The sequence below is a fragment of the Microtus oregoni genome, unplaced genomic scaffold (assembly GCF_018167655.1).
Source record: "Microtus oregoni isolate MIOR12 unplaced genomic scaffold, Mior012 000015F_ref0000493, whole genome shotgun sequence".
NCBI lineage: Eukaryota > Metazoa > Chordata > Mammalia > Rodentia > Cricetidae > Microtus > Microtus oregoni.
In genome coordinates, this window is record NW_024543074.1 from 41010001 (window position 1) to 41036121 (window position 26121).

At 46.5% G+C, this 26121-nt stretch overlaps 1 protein-coding gene across 2 annotated transcripts in view; it reads right to left on the reverse strand.

The window, feature by feature from the left end:
* The window catches only part of Gria1 (glutamate ionotropic receptor AMPA type subunit 1), a 311889-nt gene that overhangs the window by 21654 nt on the left and 264114 nt on the right, over positions 1–26121 (reverse strand). For both annotated transcript variants that reach the window (XM_041665038.1, XM_041665037.1), the window contains exons 12-13: positions 19446–19644; positions 13127–13374 (exon numbers count right to left, since the gene is read on the reverse strand). In XM_041665038.1, the coding sequence (XP_041520972.1) occupies positions 13127–13374; positions 19446–19644 (447 nt within the window). The remainder of the gene's footprint in view (positions 1–13126; positions 13375–19445; positions 19645–26121) is intronic.

The following is a 26121-nucleotide window of genomic DNA, read 5'->3' on the forward strand; positions in this document are numbered from 1 at the left end:
CTCCGAGTGTTCCCCATGGGTGTGCTTGTGTATCATTCACTCAGACGGCATCCAGAGAACTGACTTTGGGGGCTAATGACAATGGCCATCATTGATTTCATTCAGAAAGGATTTATGGGAGGGGAGACTAAACCTGGGCTACAACTGCTTAGCAAGTATCTTTTTATTCTAAAAATTACCAGTTTTTCTGGTGCTAAATTATGAGGGAAGAAATTATGTAAGTCTTCCTACAAGGGAAATCCTGCTTGGCAAGAAAGTTATTTTTTGGAAAAACAAAAATCTAGGATAGCCAAAACAATCCTGTACAATAAAGGAACTTCCGGAGGCATCACCATCCCTGACATCAAGCTCTATTGTAGAGCTACAGTAATGAAAAGAGCTTAGTATTGGCATAAAAACAGGCAGGCTGACCAATAGAATCGAATTGAAGACCCAGATATCAATCCATATCAATCCACACACCTATGAACACCTGATTTTTGACAAAGAAGCTAAAATTATACAATGGAAAAAAGAAAGCATCTTCAACAAATGGTGTTGACATAACTGGATATCAACATGTAGAAGAATGAAAATAGATCCATATCTATCCCCATGCACAAAACTCAAGTCCAAGTGGATCAAAGACCTCAATATAAATCTGACCACACTGAACCTGATAGAAGAGAAAGTGGGAAGTACACTTGAACATATTGGAACAGGAGACCACTTTCTAAATATAATACGAGTAGCACAGACATTGAGAGCAACAATAAATAAATGGAATCTCCTGAAACTGAGAAGCTTTTGTAAGGCAAAGAACACAGTCAATAAGACAAAAAGGCAGACTACCGGATGGGAAAAGATCTTTACCAAGCCCACATCAGAGGACTGATCTCCAAAATATATAAAGAACTCAAGAAATTAGACATCAAAATTACAAGAAACTCAATTAAAAAATGGAGAACAGAACTAAACAGAGAATCTCAACAGAAGAATCTCAAATGGCTGAAAGATACTTAAGGAAATGTTCAACATCCTAGCCATCAAGGAAATGCAAATCAAAACAACTCTGAAACAACATTTTACACCAGTCAGAATGGCTAAGGTCAAAAAACACCAGTGATAACTTATGCTGGAGAGGATGTGGAGTAAGGGAAACACTCCTCCATTGCTGGTAGGAACGCAAACTTGTACAACCACTATGGAGATCAGCATGGCAGTTTCTCAGAAAATTGGGAACAATTTACCGCAAGACCCAGCAATGCTACTCTTGGACATACACCCAAAGGATTCTCAATCATACTACAAGGACATTTGTTCAACTATGTTCACAGGAGCATTATTTGTAATAGCCTTGGTCCTTCCATAAAGCAATGTGCCTTACCCTCTCTGAGGAGTGGATGGGGAGTGGAGAGGTGGGGGTAGATGGAGGGAATGGAAAGGGAAGGGAGTGGGAACTGGGATTGGTATGTAAAATGAAAAAGATAGTTTGTTTTCTTAAAAAAAGAAAAGAAATTTAAAAAGAAAATCATCTTTTAAAGATTAAAAATTGTGTTTTTTTTTTTTTTTTTGTGTGTGGAGATATGTGTATATCAGGTGTCTGCAGAGGCCAGACGAGGGCATTGGATCTCCTGGAGTCATAGGCAGTTGTGAGCTGCCCAGTATGTTCCTGGAGACTAAACCCAGGTCCTCTGCAAGAGCAGCAAGTGCTCTTAACCACTGGACTATCTCTCCAGTTCCAAACTTCTTTACTTTTTTTTTTAAATCTCATGTGAATGTGTGTGTGTGTGTGTGTGTGTGTGTGTGTGTGTGTGTGTATGTGCACACTTGCATGTGAGTGAAGGTGGCTGCAGAGGCACCAGATTCCTTGGAGGAAAGTTGCTTTCTTAATAAAAGTCAAGTTACCAAAGGTAAGAGTTTTACGAAAAGGGTTTTGCTTCTTGCATGACTGGTACATACTCTACCACCCTCAGCTCTGAGACTACCTTTTTTTCTGGTAAACTCAAAACATATGGGACGGGCACACTTGTCATCCGAGCATTCAGGAGACCAAGGAAGAAGACTGTGGGTTGGAAGCCAGCCTGGGCAACACAGTGAATTACAGACCAATCTGCGCTACCGTTTAAACCCCAACCCACAAACAATAGCCCCCAAACACAACAAACAAGCAAATAAACTGAAGTCCTAAGAGCAAAAGGTTTTCGGAGACATTTGGAATATTCTGGGCAACCTTTTTCTCTTACAACCTTTTTCTGCTATGCCACTCTCTACTTGAGCTGCTGCCCACAGGAAACCGAGGCTTAGTGACAGGAAGTGGCCTGCCCAAGAGACTCTTGCTGTAGCTAGCAGACCCAGCATCCACCGCCAGTCCTAACTCCAGCCCTGTCTCTTGCTGCTACTTTCCCAAGATGTCAGAGCTATAATATGGAAGAGTTCGCATACAGAGCTGATGTACCATAAAGCACACTTAATTTCCAAGTCCACGGGCCTTGAGTGGCAGAGCTAAGGTGTACAGCCAAGCCGTCCCCCATCTGCTGGTCTGCTTTTGTATTATAGCAGTTGCCAGCTCAGAAAAATCAAAAGACCCAGTGAGTTTGAGATAAAGTTGTCGGGGAGCTTGCTATTTCTGGTGGACGCTGGAAGAAAGCAGCATACAATTTGTGCAGCCGCAGGAGAAAGGCTGGCTCTGGTAGGCAAATCGCAGCCTGGTGCTGCTCTTCTCGCCTAGGTAAGGACCATCCAGTTCCTGTGTTGTTCATCTCAGTCCTTCCCACATCACATCCTTCCCTCTTCTCTCTCTAATGGTTGCGTTTCTGAGCTGCTCAGCCAGGGCTGCAACGGTGACGTTCTAACAAGAGTCGGTGTGAGTTTGTTTGCCTTTGAGATTCCACTGGTGTCCTGTGAGGTTCATTGGGAAGGCGGGGCTTTGGAGGTGGTGTGGGGGCTGGAACCTTCACTGTGTGTGTTTTCCCTGACCGCTTTAAGGATGGTGTCTTAAGAAGGACAAAGGTGGTGGCGTTTGGCAGGTGGGTACCTCCATTAGCACAGCGGTGGGGGTGTGGAAAACGAGGAAGGCTTTAGGATCAAGGTTTGACCTGAGCACGGTTGCACAAAGCCCTTTGAGAACCTACCTTAGGTTCAGACTGCAATGGGGAAACAGGGATAACTGAGTCACAAGTCACACAGGGCTCTGCATACACAGGAGCTGGGGAGGTGCTTGTGGTACCATCAGTCTAACATGATCTACCTAATGGAGCAGACAAAACCAAAAGCATATGGAATTTTAGGAGGCATAAATTTTTTTTTGTGTGTAGGGAGGAGGTTCAGTTGAGATATCATAAACAAGCAAGGTGACATCAGTACACACTGGATGGACTTCTGCCCATCTGGAGGTCTAGCCGATGGCATGGTCCCCATCCCAAAGGGGCCACTTGCACTCCACAGGTGCACAGTGCAGAATGGAGACAAGAGTATCCTATGGAATTTGGGGTAGAAGCAGGAATCTGTTTTGCTATTTTCACATTAATTATGTAGGTCTAAATGTGTGTGTGTGTGCGCGCGTGTGCACATGTGTTGGTATCTGTGCACTAAATGACCCCAGTCTTCTTTGTGTTTGTTGATTTTTCGAGACAAGGTACCTTGTAGCTCAGGCTGGCTGGCCTTGAGCTGGTTATGTAGACAATGCTAGCTGTGAATAGCTAATTCTCCTGCTTCCAGTACCCGAGACCCGAGATTATTGTAGTGTGCCCCAACACCTATCAGCAATCTTAATTGACCACTTTTCTTCCCACGCCTAGCTCTGAGGAGACATTCTTGTCTAATGCTTGAGGAGACATTCTGCAATTGAGGCTGCTCAAGTTGGGAATCCAGCTTAGGGGACCTTGGGCCAATTCTGTCATCTCCCTGTGCCTCAGTTTCTTGACCCGTTTGATGAAGATGGAGACAAGATTGCATTCACACACCCACCGTGTGAGTAAGATGACGTGGTCAGTATTTCTTACAATTGCTTGGATTGCTGTGCTTGATGAATATTGAGCTAACCATCAAGGCCACTAAGTGCTAAAGCAAGCCCTTGCTATGCTGTAGGTCTGGACTTATGCGTTGGATATTGCACTAGTATCCTAAGATGCTTTCTCTGTGTTCTTTGTGGTCCACCCTAGGAGTACTGACCTGAGAAAGCTTCTCTCCCTTGGAAAACCTCCATCTCTATTCAAATTTGCTTGCAGCTGCATATGCATGTACACACGCGCGCGCACGCGCGCACACACACACACACACACACACACTCATACACTTCTCTCCCTTTCTCTTGCTCTCCCTTTTTATCCGCTCCTTCCCTTTCTTCCTTCTTCCCTCTTAGGGGGATGCAGACAAGACAGCTTCTCTGCCCAGAGTGCTTTGTCTCTGATCAGACCTGACCTGGGTCACTGAGTTCATGGGGTTACCATGACAACACGTATCCCTGGCTACCCATCAGGAGGCAAAGACCAATTGAAAGGGATTGCCATTTCCCTGGGACATACTGTATTTATCCTCAGCAGCAGGGCCCCACACCAGCACCAAACTACAGGAAGAATGCCTGATACTTGAAGTGTGGGAGGGAGGGAGAAATGAATATTAGTGTTTTATTTTTTCAGCATGTTCCCTGTGGGGGAGGAGCACAGATTGTTCTTGGAGAGAGACATTTTGTTTCAAATGTAGCCAATGTGTGCAGCAGAGAGGGAGGGGGGCTAAGCTCATGTGGATTTCTGACATGATGGGTTTTACAGAGAGGAAACAAATTATTTAGACTTCAAGTGACTTTCCGATAGGTCCAACGAGAACAGAGGATAGAAAATAGTCAGGAGTGTCTTCTGTGACAGGTCCTTTGCGGCATTTTATCACTTTTTGGAAGAAACTTCATGAAATTATTGTTGCAGTTTTTTAAAAAAAATATTCTTTGTGTGTGCATGAGGTGTGTGTGTGTGTGTGTGTGTGTGTGTGTGTGTTGATGAAGGATAACTTTATGGAGTTGGGTCTCTCTTTCCAGCTTTCTACAGGTTCTGGAAATTGAATTCAGATCGCCAGGATTGTGGGGCAAGGCTCTTTAAAGCAGAGCTACCTGGCTGACCCAATTCCAGTTTTCTAGGTAAGAAAACGGAGGCCGCTAAAGCTATGGTGGCCCCGCAAGTTCTGACTGCTGGCGAAGTCACAAACCTGGATGGAGCTGTGCGCCTTCAATGCTGATGACTTCTGTGTCACTCTCTCTAGATTCCCTGACAGCCTTGCTGCTATGCACCATTGCTCCCCCTGTTTGGCCTCTGCTGCTGGCCCATCCTTTTCCCTAAACTTTCCTGGCCCTCATTTGCAGGACAAAACTCCCAGAGAGTCATTTAGACTCTGTGTTTCTTGATCCTGTGTTATAAGCCTTCAGAAGTAGATTGCTGGAGGAAACCTGAGAAGTGAGAGTGTAGAAGTGAAGCTTTTCTCAAAACCAGCTCTCCTGGGAGTCTCAGTGGGCACTGGCATCTGGGGCTGAGCCTTTAGAGTAATAGATCAGACGCCACGCGGATCTCTTGATTATTGCTTTCCCAATTGTCTCCAGGGTCAGAGTGACTGGCTGGGAGAGGAAAACTTCCCCCAGTCATCTGTAGAACTAAGATCTGCATCAGGCAAAGAAAGAGAATTGGAGGAAGGACCACAGAGCTGCCCATGATCCCCACCTGTTTGCAGCTGACGCATCTTTGATGTGTGGCCTTCCCTTTTCTCCTTTCTTTACCCAGATGTCAATAAGACAGTTCCTGGAAATTGTGTGAAGGGAGAAAAACATATCCTATGGGAACTCCAGAGAGACTGAAATGTTGGTGGGCGATCCTGAGATTCTCATGTTTGAAAAAAAAAATAAAAGCAGACAGGCACAGACCCCTCAAAGCTAGGCCTTTCACAATCTTCCCAGCATTTCAGAGCAAAACTGAGGTGATTCTGTTTGGGGAATCTAGCCCTTGGCAGCATCGGTTGGTACCTGTTCAATTCTTGGTCAACAGCACCACTTCTTCTAAAGCCAGCTTTTCCCCAAACTACCCAGGTTTTAGAAAAACTATAATGAGCACAGAGGCAGCCACTGTCCCCTGTCCCCATCCCATCATAATTGTGAGCAAGTTCACTGCCTCCTTTCAAGATGACCGGGACAGCTTCACAAGTGACTTCTCTGCCCATGACCCTCTTCTCCTGCCTATTCACTTTGCAAACAACCTCCAGGTAATGTTTAGAATCAAGTTCCACCCTTGTCTTTGGATTGCTCTTCTGACCTCTCCTGACATCCAGCCCAAACTGCAGAGGCAGCTGCCACCCTTCTCCATAGACAGTAGTAACTCATGGCTACTACTTCCTGGCATGTCTTCCAGTGGACAGAAAGATGGTCCTAGCCATTCCTGACCACTCCATGCATCCTATCCTCTGCATCTGTTCACTCTCGCCCCCCACCCTTCCTTCTCATAGTCCTTCAGGGTTCTGTCCAATGTCACTTGTCTGTCTCTTAGACATGGCCTTCCCTCCCTTTCAGTGCCTTTGATCGGCTTATGTCATCAACAAAACAGTAAGTTTATTTCTACTCATGGTCTCTTCTGGATACGGCATCACTGAAGGGCTAGTATTGTTTCTCTCTCAACAGGATTCGTGCAGGACTATGCACAGTGCTGTGTGTGGGGTGGGTGCCCAAAGTGAAGGTACGGGATGGAATAGCCAGGGAGTAGATTTCAGACCTTCCTGAATGTTTGTCGTTAGTGAGGGAAAAGCTGCATTGTGCTCCTGTGTCCCCTTGGCCCAAACATCTGGCATGGACAAGATATGACAGAACACGGAAATGTCACAATCACAGAGACCACAGAATCCCCCACATAACCACAGTCAGTTAAAGACCAGACTTTGACCAATGTCTTGGTTAGGGCGTAACTCTTAGCAAATCCATTAAACTCCTGGCAGATGACGGTTTGTGAAGGAAAGCCATTAGCTAAGACTCCAACAGAGGCCAATCTGGGGTACATTCTTGCTTGAGTTTGTAAATACAGGTCATGCACCTTGACCGAGGAGATTTGAACATATCGTCTCTAACTAGAGGGACTATGCATCTCAGGGAAGAGACTGCATTTCGGCCAGGCATGTACATTTAGTTGCCACCAATAGGCCCATAGATTATAATTAGTGGATTTACTAATTGCCTTTCCCATGGAGACTGGCATTGGCCTGTCCATCTTTATTCACAACCTGAGGGCTTCAGAAACATAACTCAGTCCCTCACCCAAGCCCAGACATGCAGAGACAGCGAGCAAACAGCATCTGCTTCAAAGGAATGCCACCTGTCCAAATGGAAAGCCAAGCATTGAGCCACCTTCCTTCATCAGGGTATTTGTTTCCAGAGTAGGGCAACAAGTGCTATGCTGTCACCAAGTGTCTTTTAGCACACTGTGGGACCATGATCTGGCCTCTGCTAAGCAGAGCTGACAGGTGTTAGAGCAACATTTGGGTTTCAGGCTCTTCCTTCCTTCCTTCCTTCCTTCCTTCCTTCCTTCCATTCTCCCTCCCTTCCTCCTCCTCCTCCTCCTCCTCCTCCTCCTCCTCCTTCTTCTTCTTCTTCTCTCTCTCCCTCTCTCCCTCTCCCTCTCTCCCTCTCTCCCTCTCTCCTTCCCTCCCTCCCTCCTTCCCTTCCTCCCTCCCTCCCTCCCTCCTTCTCTTTCTCCCCCCTCCTTTCTCTGTTTTATGTATATGCCTGGGTGGGTGTTTTCACGTGAGCATACACATGTGGAGGGCAGAGGTCAACTTTGGGTGCCTTCCCGTATTGCTCACTACCTTGGTTCTTGAGGCAGTGTCTCTCACTGAACCTGGAACTTGCTGACTTGGCTAGACAGACTGGCTGGCAGTGAGTTCCAGGGATCCTCCTGCCTCTGCTTCTCTGCCTTGGGATTATAGGCCCAGTCTGTGTAGTGATTACATGGGTTCTGAGAACTGAACTTGGGTCCTCTGGTTTGTGTGACAAACACTCTACTGACGAGCTATACTCATATCCCCTAGACACCAGTTTTCTGAGCTTAGGAGGCAGAGGTTCAGAATCCATCTGGGAGCAATGGAGGGCAGACTGGAAGGAATGTTCACTATTGTGTGGAGGTACGGTGTGATGCAGAACAATTGGAGGATTGCCAGGAAGGTGGCCCTGGGCCTGCAAGCACCTGCCTGGAGGGGCTGTTACCGCTCTGCCTTTGGTGGGATGGTGAGAATCTTGTAGCCATGTCCTGAGCACACAGCATCACATGTCAAGAGCATAAGCTTTTATCACTTTCCAGTCTTGTGAGTGACTTACAGTTTCTGCAAAAGCGTGATGGTTCAGAGGACAAGAGCGGCTCCACCACGCTCCCTGGTTTTCACATATCCTACAGAATAGCTTCTGGGATCCAGTCATTGGATGTAAAGTAGCTGGAGCTGGCACATGCATCTCTAGGGTTTGTTTTACAGTGACTCATTTATATTTAAACCATTTTGGTGAAGCAGCTCCTCCCATCTCTGGTGTGTGAGGCAGAGATATAGGGGAAATTGGCTGGAGTGTGTATGTGTATAGTCTTAGCTGCTAAAAAAATGATTCTTTCCTTTTTGGCATGTGTGTGTGGTATGTGTGCTTGTGTGTATGTGAGTTTGGTAAGGGGACAGAAACATATGCAAGTGTGTGCGCATGTGTACGCATAGGTCTGAAGTAGATGTCAGGAGTCCTTCTCAATAGCTCCCGGTTTATTTACTGGGGCAAGGTCTCTGGATGAACTTGAGCCTAGTTAATCTTAGCTGGTCTAACTAGTCAGTTTGTCCAGGAGCTCCCCCCCCGCCCCCCGCCTGAGTGTTGGGATTGTAGGTGGCTGCTACACTGGCTTGGCTTTTATGTGGGTTTATGGGATCTGAGCTCCATTCCTCGGGCTTACACTCAAGCACTTAATTTGGTGAGCCAGCGCCCAACATCGATCTCAATACAGATGAGAAACAGAATCCCATAGACAGCATGGGGATTTCATAGGCAGAAATGCTGGGCCCTCTTCTGGCAGCTTTATCCACATGTTGGTTGCTCAGAGGCCACATGATCCATGGTTACTATGAAGTACTCCAAAAAAAGGAGGACGAAGAGAGAGCTGGGGAGATGCAACCCTGCAGCTGGAATGCCTGGTGTGAAGTGGTCCCTGGGGTTCTGTAACTGAAGATGGAGGAATTTATGATTTTCTATTCTTGTTTACTTGGATGAATGTGTGCCCATGTGATTTATGCTGTGTGGTGGTCCGACACCTTCTGGCCTCTGGGAATCCTGCAACCAGGGCATCTGGGTTTCTCGTTCCCTTTCTCCCGCTCTCATTTGCAAGTCCTAACTGTCTTGTCTTTTTTACAGAAATATAAACCAAAAAGGTAGGCTTTTCTTCACTGCAGATTCAGGCTCCTGGTGTTGACCCCAGGAAGAGTCTTTGAGTATGGAAAATGCACCAAGACTTTTCAAAGCAAAGGGACCTGATATTGTTAAACCAGGACCTGTTAATCATCTTCTGCCATCAGACTGCCCAGTGGTTGCTCTGGCCTCTAAATTCTTTATTTTTTCTCCTGAGTTGATGGTTATCAGTTTGCCCATGAATACACACACACATACACACACACACACACACACACACACACACACACACACACACATACACACACACACTGGCTCCATTCTAGCCCCTGCCTTTGACAGAACTGTCAGTCATCCACCCTGGAGCTGCTTTTGAATAAGTCACAGCCCTGGACACTGAATCAGATGGTCTGTCCTCATGCCCACCTGCTGTCTCTTTTCTTGAACCTGCACCTCTGGAACGTGGGGCTAATGACAGCCCATAGGGATGAAACAAGATAGTGCTCATACCACAGTCAGTGGCTGTTATTAGAGTAGGGAGGCTTTGCCGTGCAGAATACTCAAATTTTGGGTCCCTGTCACTGAAACTTGCGGTGGGTTTCTGGTTGTCTTGTTATTCAAGTGCTTTTGTCAGGGGAGGAGAGGTCTCAGGATTCTGTTGATGGAGAGACCACAGCTTCTCTCTGGGCCCTGTTGTCAGCTGGTGGCCTTGACCCCAAAGCCTTCAGACAACCACTAACTTTCCCTGAACCTGTGACATCTGATTCTGTACGCTGCATCTTTCTGGGCTGATTGTCTGTACGTTCCTTGAATAAAAGTCATTTCCCCAACAAACACTACTATCTGGATCTTGTTTTAAATCTGCCTAAACTTATACCAAGTCTTGTGAGTTCCTCAGGATGCTGGTGCCTGTTTGATGAATACCAGGCTGACATTTCTCTCCACTAAGGTTGTAGTCAGTGGTGTTTAAATCCATGGTGATATTTTCATTGTTTCAACTCCTGGAGAATTACTTAAAATTATTTAAAGCATTTTCACTAATATTTGAACAAGTCTTTCATGAAACCTTCTCCAGGCTCATGTTTCAAGCTCAGCCCTGTCTTCTTTTCATTGTCTTCCCCTTGGTTTATCCTGTGTCATGATTTCTTGCTTCAGTGTTTTGAGCAGGCTGTTCTTCACCTGTACCTGCTCATTAAGATTTTAACACCCATTCTCTCTCTCTCTCTCTCTCTCTCTCTCTCTCTCTCTCTCTCTCTCTTTCTGTGGTGTGTGTGTGTGTGTGTGTGTGTGTGTGTGTGTGTGTATGTGTGTGTGTATGTATGTGTGTGTGCATTCATGTGAATACAGTGAATACAGATACCCACTGAGTCCATCAGATCCTTTGGAGCTGGAGTTACAGGTTGTGAGCTGCCTACTACCTAGTATTGAACTCTTATCCTCTGTAAGAGCAGCAAGTGCTCTCAACTGCGGAGCCATCTCCCCATCTTCTTGCTTTGCCTCGTTGGTTCCTCTGAATGTAAAACCTTATTTTGAAGAAAGCAACCTTGGAGGCCTTCCCCCACCCAGGCTCTACCCATCCCCAGGACCTGGCTGGGCCTTTCTACCTAGCTGTGTTGAAGGTCCTCTACTTGCCCTCTGCCTCCTGTTGTTTTGATGGATTCAGCTGTTGATTTTTTAAAAAATCTGTCTTCAGAGAGATTTGATGTTTGAATCTGAGTTGATGTTTACCATTAATTCTAGGAAAAAAAATCTTTCAAGCTATAGCCTATACTTAACATCTATACTTGGAAATCATCACAGATCAATTCTTCTTTCTCTGATGTTTCCTCTTTGCTCTGGTTCCCACTTTTCTGTACCTTCCTGAAGGATTTTCCCTGATTGCCCCCCCCCCCGTACAAGCATACCAATTCTCTCTTCTATTTTACCTGCCTGCTATTTACCACACTCCCAGATTTTACACAGAAAGATATGTCATTTCTGTAAGCTGTAATTTGAACTTTATCAAGTGTGCCTGATCTTTAAGGAGCATCTCTCTCTCTCTCTCTCTCTCTCTCTCTCTCTCTCTTTCAGAATGTCTCTGATTGATGTCTTGCTTGTATTGCTGACTCTGGAGTATGTGGGATGGTGTGCAATTTGCAACTCCGTCCTGCTTAGGGGAGTCCCAGAATCATTAGCCTCTGTTTTTTCACTTTGGTTTTGATTTCTTTTCTTTTTCATTTTGGCCCTAGAGAGTTCCTAACTTGCATTTAAAAGGCTGGTTGTTACATCCTATCCAGCATACCCACACATCTTACAGTGACAGTTTTGTTCTTCCTTGTTACTGGAAATAGATGTCCTCAAGGGCCCCTTTTGTAGGCCGTCCCAGTACCTTTCATGAGTATTAGTAAAGCATTAAGCAATTATAAGCTGTTGAACGCCTGCCTCCGCTCGCAATCATGTAGTTACATGGGAAGGGTGCCTTGTTCAGAACACTGGTGCCAGCTGCCGTGCCAGTGCCCGGGATAATGACGGAACTCAATGTCATTTCCATGAATGAAGAAGGCAAGGCAGAGTGGCCGCGGCTGTCATGTCAAGCAGTCCCTCTCCATCCCTTTACAGCCCTTATTAGCCCATCTTAATCTTCTTAAGAGGGTATCCTTTCTCCATACATGTTTACTCCTTCTGTAGTTAATAATTTCTCACTGGTGACTTAAGGCTATCTTTCTGAGATAACACTTTATGTAGTTTTTCCAATCCCTGATTTTTTTTTTTTTTAAGATTTGGATTGTCTGTGTAGCTCTGGCTGATCTGGAACTTGATATGTCAAACAGATTGGCCTTCAGCTTAGAGAGATTCTCCTGTCTCTGTCTCTTGAATCTTGGGATTAAAAGCATGCACCACTATTAGAGAGATTCTCCTGTCTCTGTCTCTTGAATCTTGGGATTAAAAGCATGCACCACTATGCCTGACTTTAGTTTATTCCATTTTGACCCTCAACTTTCTTGACCTCAGAAGGGCTGCAGTACGCAGGTTAGGAAACCTAGGGGTTGGGTAATAAAATGTCTTCCCTTCTGCAGGATAGTAGCAAATTCTAGAATTAACTCTGCTTTAGCCCATTTGATTGCAGGTATGCAGGATTTGCCCCTAGCTATCTAAAACAGATAGCAAAAGTTCTGTATGTGAACATAATCTCAGCTTTGCCCCTTTTGATCAACTTACTCTTGTATCAAGACTCCTATATCAAGACAGACACCCGGGCTGTGTTAACTGGGACCTGTTCATCAGGAGGCACTTTGATCGGAACGTTGCTCAAGGCTCAGCTGGCTGGACTTTTCATTTGGACAGTGTGTTTCAACTTCTTTTGTGAGACACATAACAAACCATTTCCCATCAGAGTCCGTATGACTGGAGAACCCTGCTCATGGCTGAGCTGGATGCAGGGTGTCTAGCAAGGGACAGAGTGTCACAGATGGCAGGATGGAAGCACAGGGGTTACCAACAGCTAACACTTAGGGAGTGGGGTGAAAAGCGAGGCATGGGGAAGGACACACAGGCAGCAACATCAGCGCAAGCTGAGGCACCCCCCCACCCAGGTCACTTTCCAACCTCAGGGCTGATGGTCACAGATGGCTCGAATCTTCCAGGCCCACAGGCATTTCAGAAGATCTCTTCTTGGAGGTTTCTATTATGCGTGGGGGCCTGTGGTAATGCAGCGGCTCCCGTTCCTGAGATGGGGAGGGCAGAGGGAGCACGAAGGAAGCAGATCTGGGTACTTACCTCAGGGCGGACCCCTTGGGTGTTGCAATGCCGTAGCCCTTGGAATCCAAGTTACCTCCTACTTTCATGGTGTCACAGGGCTTGCGCTGCTCGATGTACTCATTCATGGTGGACTCCAGGAGGTAGGCATATTTGCCTTTGGATTTTCTCACTCTGATCATGCCCTCCTCTGTGGTCCGAACAAACACAGATGGCTCTGCTGACTTCATGTATGTCCACATCTTCTCAAACACAGCGATTTTAGACCTCTGGCAGGGGATAGGAACAAAGCCAGGGTTAAGCAATGGTGGTGCTTGATTTGGGGTCGGTGCGCACATCAGTGAGGAGCTGAGTGGAGTTTGATCACACATTCATGAGCCAGATCAGCTTAGGAAGAAACAAATTATGAGTGATTGCAAAATAAGAGCCTCTAATTAGTACCAGTAGGTTCCAAGGTACAAATATCTTGTAAATATAGAATGAACAGAGTATCTCAGAATCATTTAATTACCTCTGAGCAATTATATTCCTTCCAAATAGGGGAAAGATAAGCAACCAGGTCCCTGTCTAGCTTTGAAAGACATTGTGGAACCTGTCTATAGTTCAAAAAGGGGAGCATGTATACTGCTCCAAAGCAGAGGGCTGAATTCAGGATTTGACTTCACTGAATACAGCAACAACAACAACAACAACAGCAACAATAATAATAAACAAACAGTAGCAACAACAACAAAATCCTTTCTTGCCCATGCCAAGGTCTAGTAATTTCCTATATGACCTGCCGTCTAGACATCAATTGTCTGATAAAGCACACAACATGGGTGATGGTTGGAATGAGAATTGCCTCTCAAGACTCTGATATTTGAGTACAAGGTCACAGTTGGCGGGGCTGTTTGAGAAGGTATAGGAGGTGTGGTCTTGCTGGAGGAAGTATGTCACTGGGAATGGGCTTTGAGAGCTTAAAGCCTTGCGATAACTCCCACTTCACTTTCTCTGCCTTGTGTGCGGGGTTGAGGATGGGAACTCTCAGCTTTCTGCTTCTGGCCACCACGTGAGCTTGCTGATGTGCCCCCATACCTTGATGGACTCTTATCCCTCTAGAACTGTAAGCCCGGAGAAACTCTTCCTTCCTTAAGTTGCACTGGTCATGGCGTTTCAGCAGTGACAGAAACATAACCAATGATGCCCGAGACCCAGTACTCTCATCTCCTTACATCTGAAAAGCCTCCAGCCTGGGACTGGGCATGAGCTCAGCTGATGAAGTGCTTGCTTTGAAAGCATGAGTCTGACTTTAGATCCCTCATATCCATGTTAAGGAAGAGCCGCCTTTTGTGGCAGGGCATGCCTGGAATCCTAGTAGTGGGAAGGCAAAGGCAGGAGGTTTCCTGGGCTCGCTGGCCAGCTGGTCAGTCTTACTAGGTTAAATCAAGGTGCTGCAGGTTTGCTGAGAGACCCTATCTCAAAAATAAAGATGGAAAATGATTGAGGAAGACAATGGATGTTGAGTTTTGGCCTCTGTGAGCATGTGCACATATGTCTTCATGTACCTATGTGTGCATGCACATGCGCGCGCGCACACACACACTCCAAATTTAAACTGCTTCTTCATCTCTGAAACCAGCTCTGACCTTTTTTTCTTGGGAGTTTTGGTTAGATTGTTTAATCCTCCTGACGCAGAACACTTGTATCCTTCTCTTTCCAGAGAGAGGAGTCAATCCTCTGCCCACGGAGACCCTCAGTTTTTGGGAACTGGACTCCAGTCTGTAGAAGCTACTGAGGCAGACAGGCATCCTCTCCGTGTCCTCCTCACCGTCTGAGGCTCTTGTCAGGACTCATGACTCAGCACTGCAAAGCAGCCTCTCGCCTCACAACCTATCAGTCCCTCAAGCTTTTATTTATATTTTTTTGGGGGGGAGGCTTTCCTCAAGGATATTTTTGGGGTTGTTGGAATATGGCTTGTGAGTTTTTTTTCCCCTTTGTGTATGTGTTTGTATTTATCTGTCCCTGTCTTGTAGAGCCCAGAGGTCAACATCTGTGCCTTTCTCTATTGCTCTCCATTTTACCTTCTGAGATAGTCTCTCAGTAAGCCTGGAACTCACCAGTTGGTTAGACTGGCTGCCTAGAAGGCGCCAGGATTGTTCCGTCTTGATCTCCCAGGCACTGGGGTTACAAATCTGTGTTGCCACAGGTTTTTCCCCAGTTCTTGGGATCTGATCTCAGATCTCCAAGCTTGTGCAGTGAGCATCTAGCTCACTGATCTCTATCTCCGGTCCCAAGACTTTGGAAACAGACAAATGCTAGCTGCCTACAAAGGGCTTAAAAAAAGAAAAGGGCAGTTACTGAAAAAGTTATATAGCCTGTATATCAGTTACTAAATAGATCACATTTAATTAATACAGGATCGTTATTATACATGCAAAATTGTTTTTGTCTGTACAAAGTATTAGGTTTATTTTCGTGGTGTCAAGAACATCAGATATGAATGGCATTTCAACACACAACTGTCACTTTGGGTGACTGATCTATAAGATATTTAGGACCCAGAAAAATTCTAAGTTTTTAGTTTAAAATGTTGGGAAATAGTTACTTAGAATTTCAAGGAGCCACTTGACATGGATTTAATTTGCGATGGTCCTTCATTAGACAAACTCTTTCATTTGTTCCATAGAGTGATTTGGAGAGAACACTGGACTGGGTGAGAGGAGCCTGGGTTCAGCTTTCAGTTTTATTTCTAAGACTTGGTTTGTTCTCTGGAACACTCTTCTTTGGGCCGCTATCTCCTCCTTTTATTTCATGATATTTTTCAAACATCTTGCTGACTTGAAATGTCTGACTCTGACCTGAAAACAACCGTGGCAATGTGGGAGAGAGGAGAGCAAAGAAAGGGGCAGCACCCACACCCAATCCTGGCATGTCCAGGGGGCTTTATACTCTCTTACAGGAGACAGTGAACTGCATACATTCAATCAGGGCTGGGTGGTCTTCCAGACACAAGATCAACAGCACACACAGTGGGGCGATTGTAAGATGCAATTTGACCTGACAGGATGGGCACAGCAGGGAACAAGCTGTGGACATGCAGAACTAAGAAACGGGGCAGCGATATGTGGAAAGACACCACATCCTCTCAGCCACACCCCCGAAACCCAGGTTGTGCTCACAGGTCCTCAGAGACCACCAGGACAATCTAATCTCCAAGAACTCCAATGGGGTATGAATGGCAGAGACGCTTGGGAACATGCCAGGCTATCTGTTCTTGAATGTGTCCTGCGTCGCTCCCATCGCCTTTCGCACATCTTAATTAAACCATCCATAGAGAATTCAGAGACTCTGGATGGGTTGCCATGGGGACTGGAAGTCAGGTTCTTTTGAGATGGGGGTGAGGAATTCCATGCTTTCCTTTCCCCTCTTTCTGGGTAGTGGGAGTGGAAGCTGATGTCTCCCTATCCACCAAAGTCTTGGTCAGTCCCAGACGTGCCAGGGCTCATAGGACATCTCTGAGCAGTGCTCTTTTGCAGGTGTAGAAACTAGGACCAGAGATGTAGCAATGAGAACTCTGTCATGGTGTCAGGCACGGAGAGAACTTCTGGTGGCACAGCTGTACCTTTTCTCTCTTTCAGCCAGCTTCCTCTCTCATTTACCTTGCCAGCCACAGACGCTTAGGCAAGTACCATCACCTCTCTGAGACTCACTGTTTCTCTTTGAACAGTGGTGATAGCAGTTCCCATGGACAGTGTTGCCATGGAGACATGCTAGCCCAGCGCCTGGCATGAAGAAAGTGCTTAAGTGGTAAGACTACTAGGAGTATTTGTGCCCCCCCCCCCAGGGTTACCTTAATGTTGGGATGCTCAGTGCATGGCTTGCTTGGCACCTTCTTGACAACAGTCAGGGAACACTTTGACAAAGTGCTCTTCCCTTGGAGACCCCTGCTTCCCCACCTGGTCTATCTAGCCTCGACACAAAGTTCTCCTCACATCCCCCAGTCTTCACATATTCTCACGGCTCTGGTACTATCCAACAGCTCTGTTCTCACAGTGCTACGTTCCCCCAGTGGATCATCTTGTTTACGAAGGAAACAGCTTTTGCTGTGAGATAGTTAGAGGAGGATCCAGGGACAAAGCAATCCCTTTTGTAAGCACTGAGGGTTCTGGGCTCAAGGAAATCAAGTTGTCTTCATTATCTGGCAGTCATCTCAGAGAGCACGGGCCACTTTACCTCATGAGTGAATGCAGGCCCTTAATTACGAAAAAGCTGACTCCTTAGCCCATCAATCAGTCCTTGTTCTTTTCCCTTCCACATTCTTCCTCCTCCAAACTTGGAAGACTTTCTGGAGCCCGAGCATGGGAACTGGATCCACCAACAGATCAGAATTCCCCATTCAAATTAATGGACCAGATTCGTCCCAGTTGGATGATTAATACATGCAGCCTTCTTCCCAGGGCAGGAAAGCTTCCAACCTGGAGTGTTGCTTAGCAGCTCACATAGGGAACTGGTTCTCTTCCTCCCAATAACCCTTTCTCTTCTCATACCCTTTTGTCTGTCATTCTTTGCAATCATGAGACCATGAGCTCAGAAGCCATTGGCTAGGGATGACTCTGGAAGCCATTGTGAAAGAGAAGTCCTGGCAAGAAGCAGTGTCTGCAATGCTGGGAGATGGAATAGAACTCGGGCAATGTGGAGATGTTGAAATGCTGCAGGTCTGGAGCCTAACTACAGTTTATCTTGGTCTAGCTTTAGCCATTCTTTGTCCCCCATTTGGTCAGACCTAGCATCCCATCACTAAGGAACAAATCTGGACTGGCCTTCTAACAGATGCATTCTCTTTGGAATGTATTAACAAAACCCCAGTTTTCCATAAACCACAGGACTAAGAGTGTCCTTACATAACATGTGAGGCCTATAGTTGAGGCTTCTCTGCTTTGCTCTCACTGCCTACTTAGCGTTTCCACTAATGTATTTGAAAAGTGCCTAAAGAATTTTATGTTCTGTTACTACAAAAACTTTCACATTGGAACATGGGATTTGAAGTGACCTAAGTCTGGGTTTCCAGCCCATGGCAACTCATATTTGGTTCCAGAATAAATTATCTCTTATTCCCTTTGAGGTAAGAGATGTGTTTTTGTGTTGACACCTTCAAGTTTCTGACCCCAATCTTCATGCATGAAGTCCATTAAGGCTCCTTTGATATCAGAAAACCCACAGCAGGAAGGAAAGCTACAAGTCTCGGGTGCAAGACTTATCCACACATTTCCTAAGTCATTCCTCACTAAACTACAGACCCGGGAGAACAGGGATGGGATAGTGTTTCCTGTGCTTTGATGGGGGTCTAAATCAACCCTGGAGCTTTGAAGTTTCTATAGATACAGAATTCTACTTCTCAGGGGTCTTAAGACAGCCAAGGAATGTTCCAAGAATTAGGTTTTGTCTAGGGGTTGATCAGGCCATGGCTACCAACTGTGGTGTTTTCCTTACAGCTATTGTAAGGAAAAAGGCAAGCACCCCCAGAATCTGCCTGGTGTCTGGTTCTAGGAGAATACCAGGCACCCTAATTCTTACTTCTCCAAAAGAGCTTATAGGATCAGGCTACCAGATTCTAAGACACCAGAACTTACCTGTAAGACAGGTACACCTTACCCTAATGGACCCCTCTCTACTTCCTCCAAGATTCTCTTTAGCTCCTCCCCAGCTTCTCCTTAGCTCCTCCCCACCTCTCCATTTCCTCCCCAATGTCCCACCTCCTCTAAGTCATCTATATTAACAAGACTTCTTCCTCCTTTTCCTTGAAACTCAAGACCCCCTCCCTTGCCACCTGGGAATTGGAGGTACCCTGACTACAAGGAGTGTGGATTATTCATTGCCCATCTGGCATAAGACCTCCATTTCTGAGACCTATAAGAAGAGACCAAAATTCTGCCTCAGAGACACGAACTCTCCTCAGATCCACTACCATGCTGTCTATCCATGGCAATAACAATTCTTCGAATGAATCTCTCACCCAAAAGGGCAGACCACCTCAGTGATCCTCTTGAGCCCCAAACCCAAGAATTTTCATGAGTTTCTGGGATTTGCATGAAGGTAGGCAATTACTTTGCTGCTGGTAATTGTCTGTCTGTCTACTCTATATCATCTATCTATCTATCTATCTATCTATCTATCTATCTATCTATCATCTATCCATCCTCTATTTATTTTGTGTTGATTAGAAAACAACACAGATCCTCCCATGCCCTTCTGCTACAGAGTTGCATGCCCCTAGCCCCTACCCTCTTTACTGAGAAGGGAAGCGGAATGGAGTGAGTCCCTTCAGAGAAGGCTCCTCGGAATCAGGGAATGTCCTCACCCTGAAGAACTCCTTAGTGGAGCCTGCTTCCAATGTCCCATAAGCAATTTCCGTCTGCTTTGCCAGGTCCTCTGCACTCTCGATGGGAGACACCATCCTCTCCACAGTCAGGAAGGCGGCCAGGTTGGCTGTGTAGGAAGAGATGATGATCAAAGTGAAGAACCACCAGACACCGCCGACGATGCGTCCAGACAGGGACCTGCAGGCCAAAGGGGACAGGGGTCAGAGGTGTGGACATCAGTTACAGAAGGCTCTGGAGAGGAGCAGGGAGCCAGCAGAGTTCTGTCAGCAGAGCTGTCAAACCCGATTGCACTCTCTGCTCTGTAAGGGAGAAGAGAGAATTCAAATGTTAGAGTAATGCCATGCCTCCTTCCTTGTCATACGATAAAACTTCGTGAGCTTTTTGTCCTTTGGGTGATAGTGTACAGAGGCATATAGGAGATGAAGCTTCATTTGATGTTCCCACAGTCCCTTTCTTATGCCCCAAAAGCCACAGGGACCTTCAGGACCTCCCAGTCCAGGGCTTCCCAATGACCCCACAGTGTGGTGTGCATGCTCCTCGGGATGACTTTGGAACTCTCCCAGGAGGAACGAAGACACTGTCAAGTAGATGCTTGTCCCCTACCAGGCCATTCCAGGAATCTCATACTGGGGAAGGCAAAGTCTGGGACCCCTAGGGCCAGTGAGAGGAGGAGGAACTTGTCTTCCAGGGAAAGATTTTCCACAGATCTGACAAGTGAGAGAGATTGGAGCTGGCACTATGATGAATGGAGCCATGTCCGCTGCTTGGCTAGCGGACCTCCAAGCCTCTGTTTAAACCTAAATACCACACTGAGATTCTAAGAAAGGACTTTCAGGGAATCACCATGCCTTCTCGTCCCTACTCACAATGTACCCACACTGAAGGCATCGCCTCTCTCTGTTTTTCACTTTTACTTGTTCATCTAATTAGCATATTGAGGTTGGGAGGCGGAGCCTGGCCCCATGGGACTACTAGGATTCGGATTCTGACTCCAACCACTTTGTGTGATTCTTAGGGAGTGTGATGGTTAATATCGATGGTCAGCTTGGCAGGATTCGGGCAGACAGGCGTTTCTAGACGGAGGGAGTTTCTAGACTGGGTGAGTTAAAGTGGGAAGACCCATCCTGAATGTGGGTGACACCGTTCCATGGGCTGGGGTCCTAGATGTAAGGAATTGGAAAAAACAAAATGAGTACAGCTTTCATCTCTTTCCTGACTGTGAATGAGACACGAGCAGCTGCCTCACATTCCTGCCCCCGTGCCTTTCCTTCCCGGATAAATTGCTGTGCGAGCCCAACCAAGCCTTCCTTAAGCTGCCGTGGCCACAACAAGAAGAGCAAATAATGTAAATAACGAAGGGATGGCATAGAAGACCCCAGTCAGGAGAGTGGATTCCAGGCAGAGCACACGGAGCCCTGCTTTCTCTCACTGTGTGTACAACACTGGACAAGCCCGTAGGTCTCTTTGTCTGCATCTTCAGACCACGCTGTGAGGATGTGGCTTATCTGCAGGACATTCCCCAGAAGTGAAAAGGCAAGCAGAAGCATGGCAGGTAGTCTAGTGCCTGGCTCACAATGAGCACTTCCCTGATGGAGGTACAAACACTTCGGGGTAGAGCCCTACCCAGGGTAGAGGTGTGGGGGGTGGAGCCTATGTCAGAAAGCCTATTCTGAGACTGAGTAAGGAATGGAAGTTACCAGCAGCCATCGGCTTTTGAGCCAGCAGTTTCGCTAACCATCATGTGTGAGAAGGAGATAGATCTAGACCACCTCCTTTCTTTAAAAGCATGTCCTATCATCCCTGTGAGGAAGGGGACAGAAGGAACACTTTCTGGGGCCCTTCATTCAGCCACGCTTAAAAGGTCATGGGGTGTGACCTATTTCCTCCCCTCTTTGATTTCAAACAGCTATTTTTGCAAAGGTCTGGGATTGAGAGCTCTGAGGTTCTGGCTCTGGATTGCAGGAGGGAAACAATGTCCACTTTGCCTCATTTCTGATCTGAGCTCTGTCTACAAAGAGATGCCCAGAATGAGGTGATGGGCTCTGGCCAAACTCAACAGTTTCACTGATGAAGCAGCTGCATCCGAGATGAGCCAGTCACAGCACATCATTAGCTACCAGTCACTCCTTTGGCAGAACTGGGGTGACTAATTTTAACCTTCCCAGCTGCTGGCCACTGCTGTAGCTCTCTAGCTGAGTGGCCCAGGGCTAAAGGCTGGGGGTGGGATAATGGCTCCAAGGACAGCCACGCCTCCGCAAGGGTCTATTACCTCAGAGCTCTGACTCACAGAACAATGCGTCTTCCCTTTGGGTAGATCACACAAGTGTTCATAGCCTCAGTTTGCAAAGTAATGGATGAATATTAATAGATCCACTCATTCATTCATCTATCCTGTCGTTTGTTAGTTGTATTAGCTTGCCTTTCTGCTGTGATAAACACCGTGACTCAGAGCAACCTGGGGAGGAAGTGTATGCCACCACACTCGGCTTCCTCTATGAAGCCTGGAGGTCAAGGTGAGGCAGGAATGCCTGTGTGGCAAGCACTTTACCAACTGAGCTTCCTCTTGAGCTTCAGATAGAGCACAGCCTCATGCGGACCTTTTAAAGCTGTAAACAGGTTCATAATACTTGCCTTTCTAACCAGTCGTGGATAGAAAGAAAAATCTAATCATTTTACCGAGGCTCGAGAGACCCCTCCTGATTAACCCAGCTCTCATAGCTTCCAGTGGGCACCTTCCTCCACCATGCTGTGGCCCAGTCTCACTGGCCTTTGTAGTTTTGAGACCAGTCTTTCCCACCGTGGTGGTTTGTATGAGATTGGACCCCACAGGCTCACGTATTTTAATGCTTCATTCCCAGTTAGTGTAAGAGTTGGGGAAGGATGAGGAGGTCTGGCCTTGATGGAGTCAGTGTCTCACTTGGAGTGAGCGTCGAGGTTTCCAAAGCCCCCACCATTCCCACTTAGTGCTCCCATCCCCCAACTCTCTCTGACTCTCTCAGTTTCATGCTTGTGGATCAAGAAGGTGTAGGCTCCCAGCTACTGCTCCAGTGCTGCTGGGTTCCCTACTTTGTAATGGCCGTGAACTCTTACCATCTGGAGCCCTAACCCCCAAATTAAATGTTTTCTTTATAAGCTGTCTTGCACATGGTGTCTGTTCACAGCCATGGAATGGTAACGAAGACCCTCCTCTGACACACACACACACACACACCTTGGGGACATTTGCAGGTGCCCTTCTACCAGGGACTCCTCGGAATCGCCCCAAACCTGCCTCTGTAGACCCTTCCCTTGAGGCCTCTGTTCTCACACCTCCTGCTTTCCACAGCCCTGTGATGTCATACTGTTTCAGCCTCCCCCTTCTTTGGCATTGCTCTTTTGGTGCGGTGCTTCTTAAAGCTGAAGTGACGTGTCTAGAGTCACATAGACAAGCTGGCCGACTCTCTGTCTCCATAGTTGTGTCTACAGGTCTTATCAGTGTCACTTCTAGCTTTGTCCCCAGCATGCAACTTAGTGCCTGGCCGAGAGCCTGTAATGGGTAGGTGAATGATAACACATCTTCTCAGCAGTGACAGCACAGTGCAGCATGATGGGAAATATCTAAGAGGTTTCCTCTCCAGAGAAGAGAACTGATTTAATAGAAGAGGCAGACACACACACACTCATAAACACATACTCATACATACATACACAGACAGACAGACAGACACACTCATACACACACAGAGGCAGAAACAGATACACACACACACAAACACACACACACACACACCACACACACACACACACACACACACACACAGAGAGAGAGAGAGAGAGAGAGAGAGAGAGAGAGAGAGAGAGAGAAACCCCCTTGGAATGTGCTAGGGTGAAGAGGACAGGTGTCACTCATCAAGTGCTAAGGAACTTGGGGTGGGGAAGATCATGTCCTTCTAGGAAACATCTGGCAAGGCATCAGGGACGAGGTGTCACCTAACTGGGCCAGGGAGGCAGGCTGGCTGTCTTAGGGTTCTATTGCTGTGATAAAATAACATGAGCAAAAGCAGTGTAGAGAGGAAAGGGTTTATTTTGTTTTGCACTTCCTGATCATAGTCCAGCACCCAGGGAAGTCAGGGCAGGAACCCAGGGCAGGAGCTGATGCCGAGGTTGTGTAGGAGGAGTGCTGTTTACAGGCTTGCTCCTCAGGGCTTGCTTCACCTGCTTTGGTAAATAAACCAGACTGGCCAGCTCTGAGTGGCCCCGCCCACAATGAGCTGGGCCCTCCCACATCAATCATCAATCAAGAAGATGCACCACAGGCCAGTCTGGTGTTTTCTCAATTGAAGTTCCCTCTTCCAAAATGACTCTAGCTTGTATCGAGTTGACATTTAAAACTAGCCAGCACACTGGCTGTGAACAGTCTGCCACAGAGCAGCATTTCCTGGAGTGGGAACAACCAGCAAAGGCAGGAAGGGAATGTGAACAAGTGGTCATTCCAGTTTCCACACAACACAGGAAGCTCCCCCAGCACCACGGTCTATGCAGGCCCCACCTGAGCTGCATAGGACATTAGTTCCCATCTCTCCAATCTTCATTGTGGTGGGGCAGTAGGAATAGGGCATTGGCTCCACTGGGAAATCGAGGTTGAGAAAGATGAAATACTACTTTAGATTACAAAGACAGCCATAGAACTTGCACGGAAACCCAGGATCTGACTTCAGGGGTGTGACTTCACCTGTATACAAGTTGGATTCTGCTGAAAGCCACCCCACATACTCTCAGGGCTGACTGCGGGCCTTGACTATCCATCACCCCGCAGTTCCTAGAAGGGAGTGTTTGGCATCACACTGCGGTTAAAATGAGACTTCTTCCATGCATAATTTTGGCTTTACATACATAGAAGGATATCTTTTATAGCTGCTGCTGGACATCCCATAATAACAAAGCATATGGTTTTCTTTGCATATAGAATGGTCCACCCCAAGCTCCCTCTACCGCTGGTCCATCCATCCGCTGGTGGTCAGAGTCCAGGTGGGCTCTGAGGGCCTCGGACCCTCTCTCAGCAGGCCAGGTGTGAGCCTGTTTCTCATCTATGACCCAAATATCCGGCACTGGAAGTCTTTAGGGTTGGGGATGTATTTAAATACAGCATGCTGTTTAAGAATAACTCACGAACAAACAGGAGGTAAATGAACAAGGCACGCTTCTGCTTTAATTAACGTGTGGTTATCTTCAGCCCAGACCGCATATTAGCAGTAGCTATTTCACTTAAAACAATAGATTGAAAACATCCCATTTGTCAGGTACCAGTTTACCACTGCCTGTTCCCTGTACGCTCAGCCCCTCCGGCTCACTTCTCCCCTGCTGAGCTGTAGAACAGCCACCCTGAGCAGGGCCAGTCTTCCTTTCTTAGCTATCCAGGAACCCTATTCATGTCTTCAAAGGGACACTCAGCCTGTCTGATAGTTAAGTGGGAGTTTGGAAGCTGTGTGGACCACCCACTGTCCTGCCCTGTGGGAAATTATGGGCAGGCCACCTCACATCTCTGAAGCTTGGTTTAACTGCCGATGGAATGGGGGCCATACTGGGAGCCCCTAAAGGGGCTGGAAGGATGAGCTGCAGGCACAAGTCAGGGTACTCCGGCCCAAATAGACACCTAAAAGTGGTGTCTTTGCTCATACCTTACATGAAAGAGGGCATGGAAACAAATTTAACAAAGGATGTTGAATAAACTGTACAAGTCATTTGTTGGTTAATTTTTGTCTTTTTTTGAGACAGGCTCTCAGGTAGCCCAGGCTGGCCTCCTAGTCACTTTGTAGACCAGACTAGCCTTGAACTCTCCAGCTTCTTGCTGCGATCTCACCTATATTCTTTGTACAGAATACAAAGCTGATTATAAAAAAAGAGTATAGTATTGTATGGTCTCATTTGAAAAACTTACTTTTCAAGGATCTGTAGTGAATGCCTGTCGTCTCATCTGTTCAGAAGACCGAGACACAAGTTCACAAGTTCTAGGCTATAGTGTGCGATGTTGATTTGTGTCTGCACTGAGCTTGACACCAATACTGTGGCCTCCTAGAAGGTAGAGACCGCCAGGTTGCCTAAGGAGGGAGGGGTGAAGCTGGCTCAGGCAGGAAAAAGAACAGGCCATAACTCCCATGCTGATCAGAAATGGAACCAAGTCCGTGGATAATCTTTGCAATCTAACCTGGGCAACACAGTGTTATCCGTCTCTTTAAAAAATAAAAGTAAAGTAACAACCTAATTCAGGGTTCTGAATATATACACCAAGACAGGAGTTTCATACACGTGCCTGGGTCAGAAGCATCATTTAAAAATGATTGATTTTTCTTGACCTCAGAAATTCTACAACTCATGAACACTTTCAGTAAAATGGCAGGATACAAGATTAACTCGAAAAAAATCAGTAGGCCTTCTTTATACAGATGATAAATGGGCTGAGAAAGAAATCAGAGAAACATCACCCATCAGAATAGCCACAAAGAACATAAAATATCTTGGAGTAACTCTAATCGAACAGGAAGACCTGTATGATAAGAACTTTAAATCTTTGAAGAAAGAAATTGAAAAAGACACCAGAAATGGAAAGATGTCCCATGCTCTTGGGTAGACAGTGTTAACATAGTAAAAATGGCAATCTTACCAAAAGCAATCTAC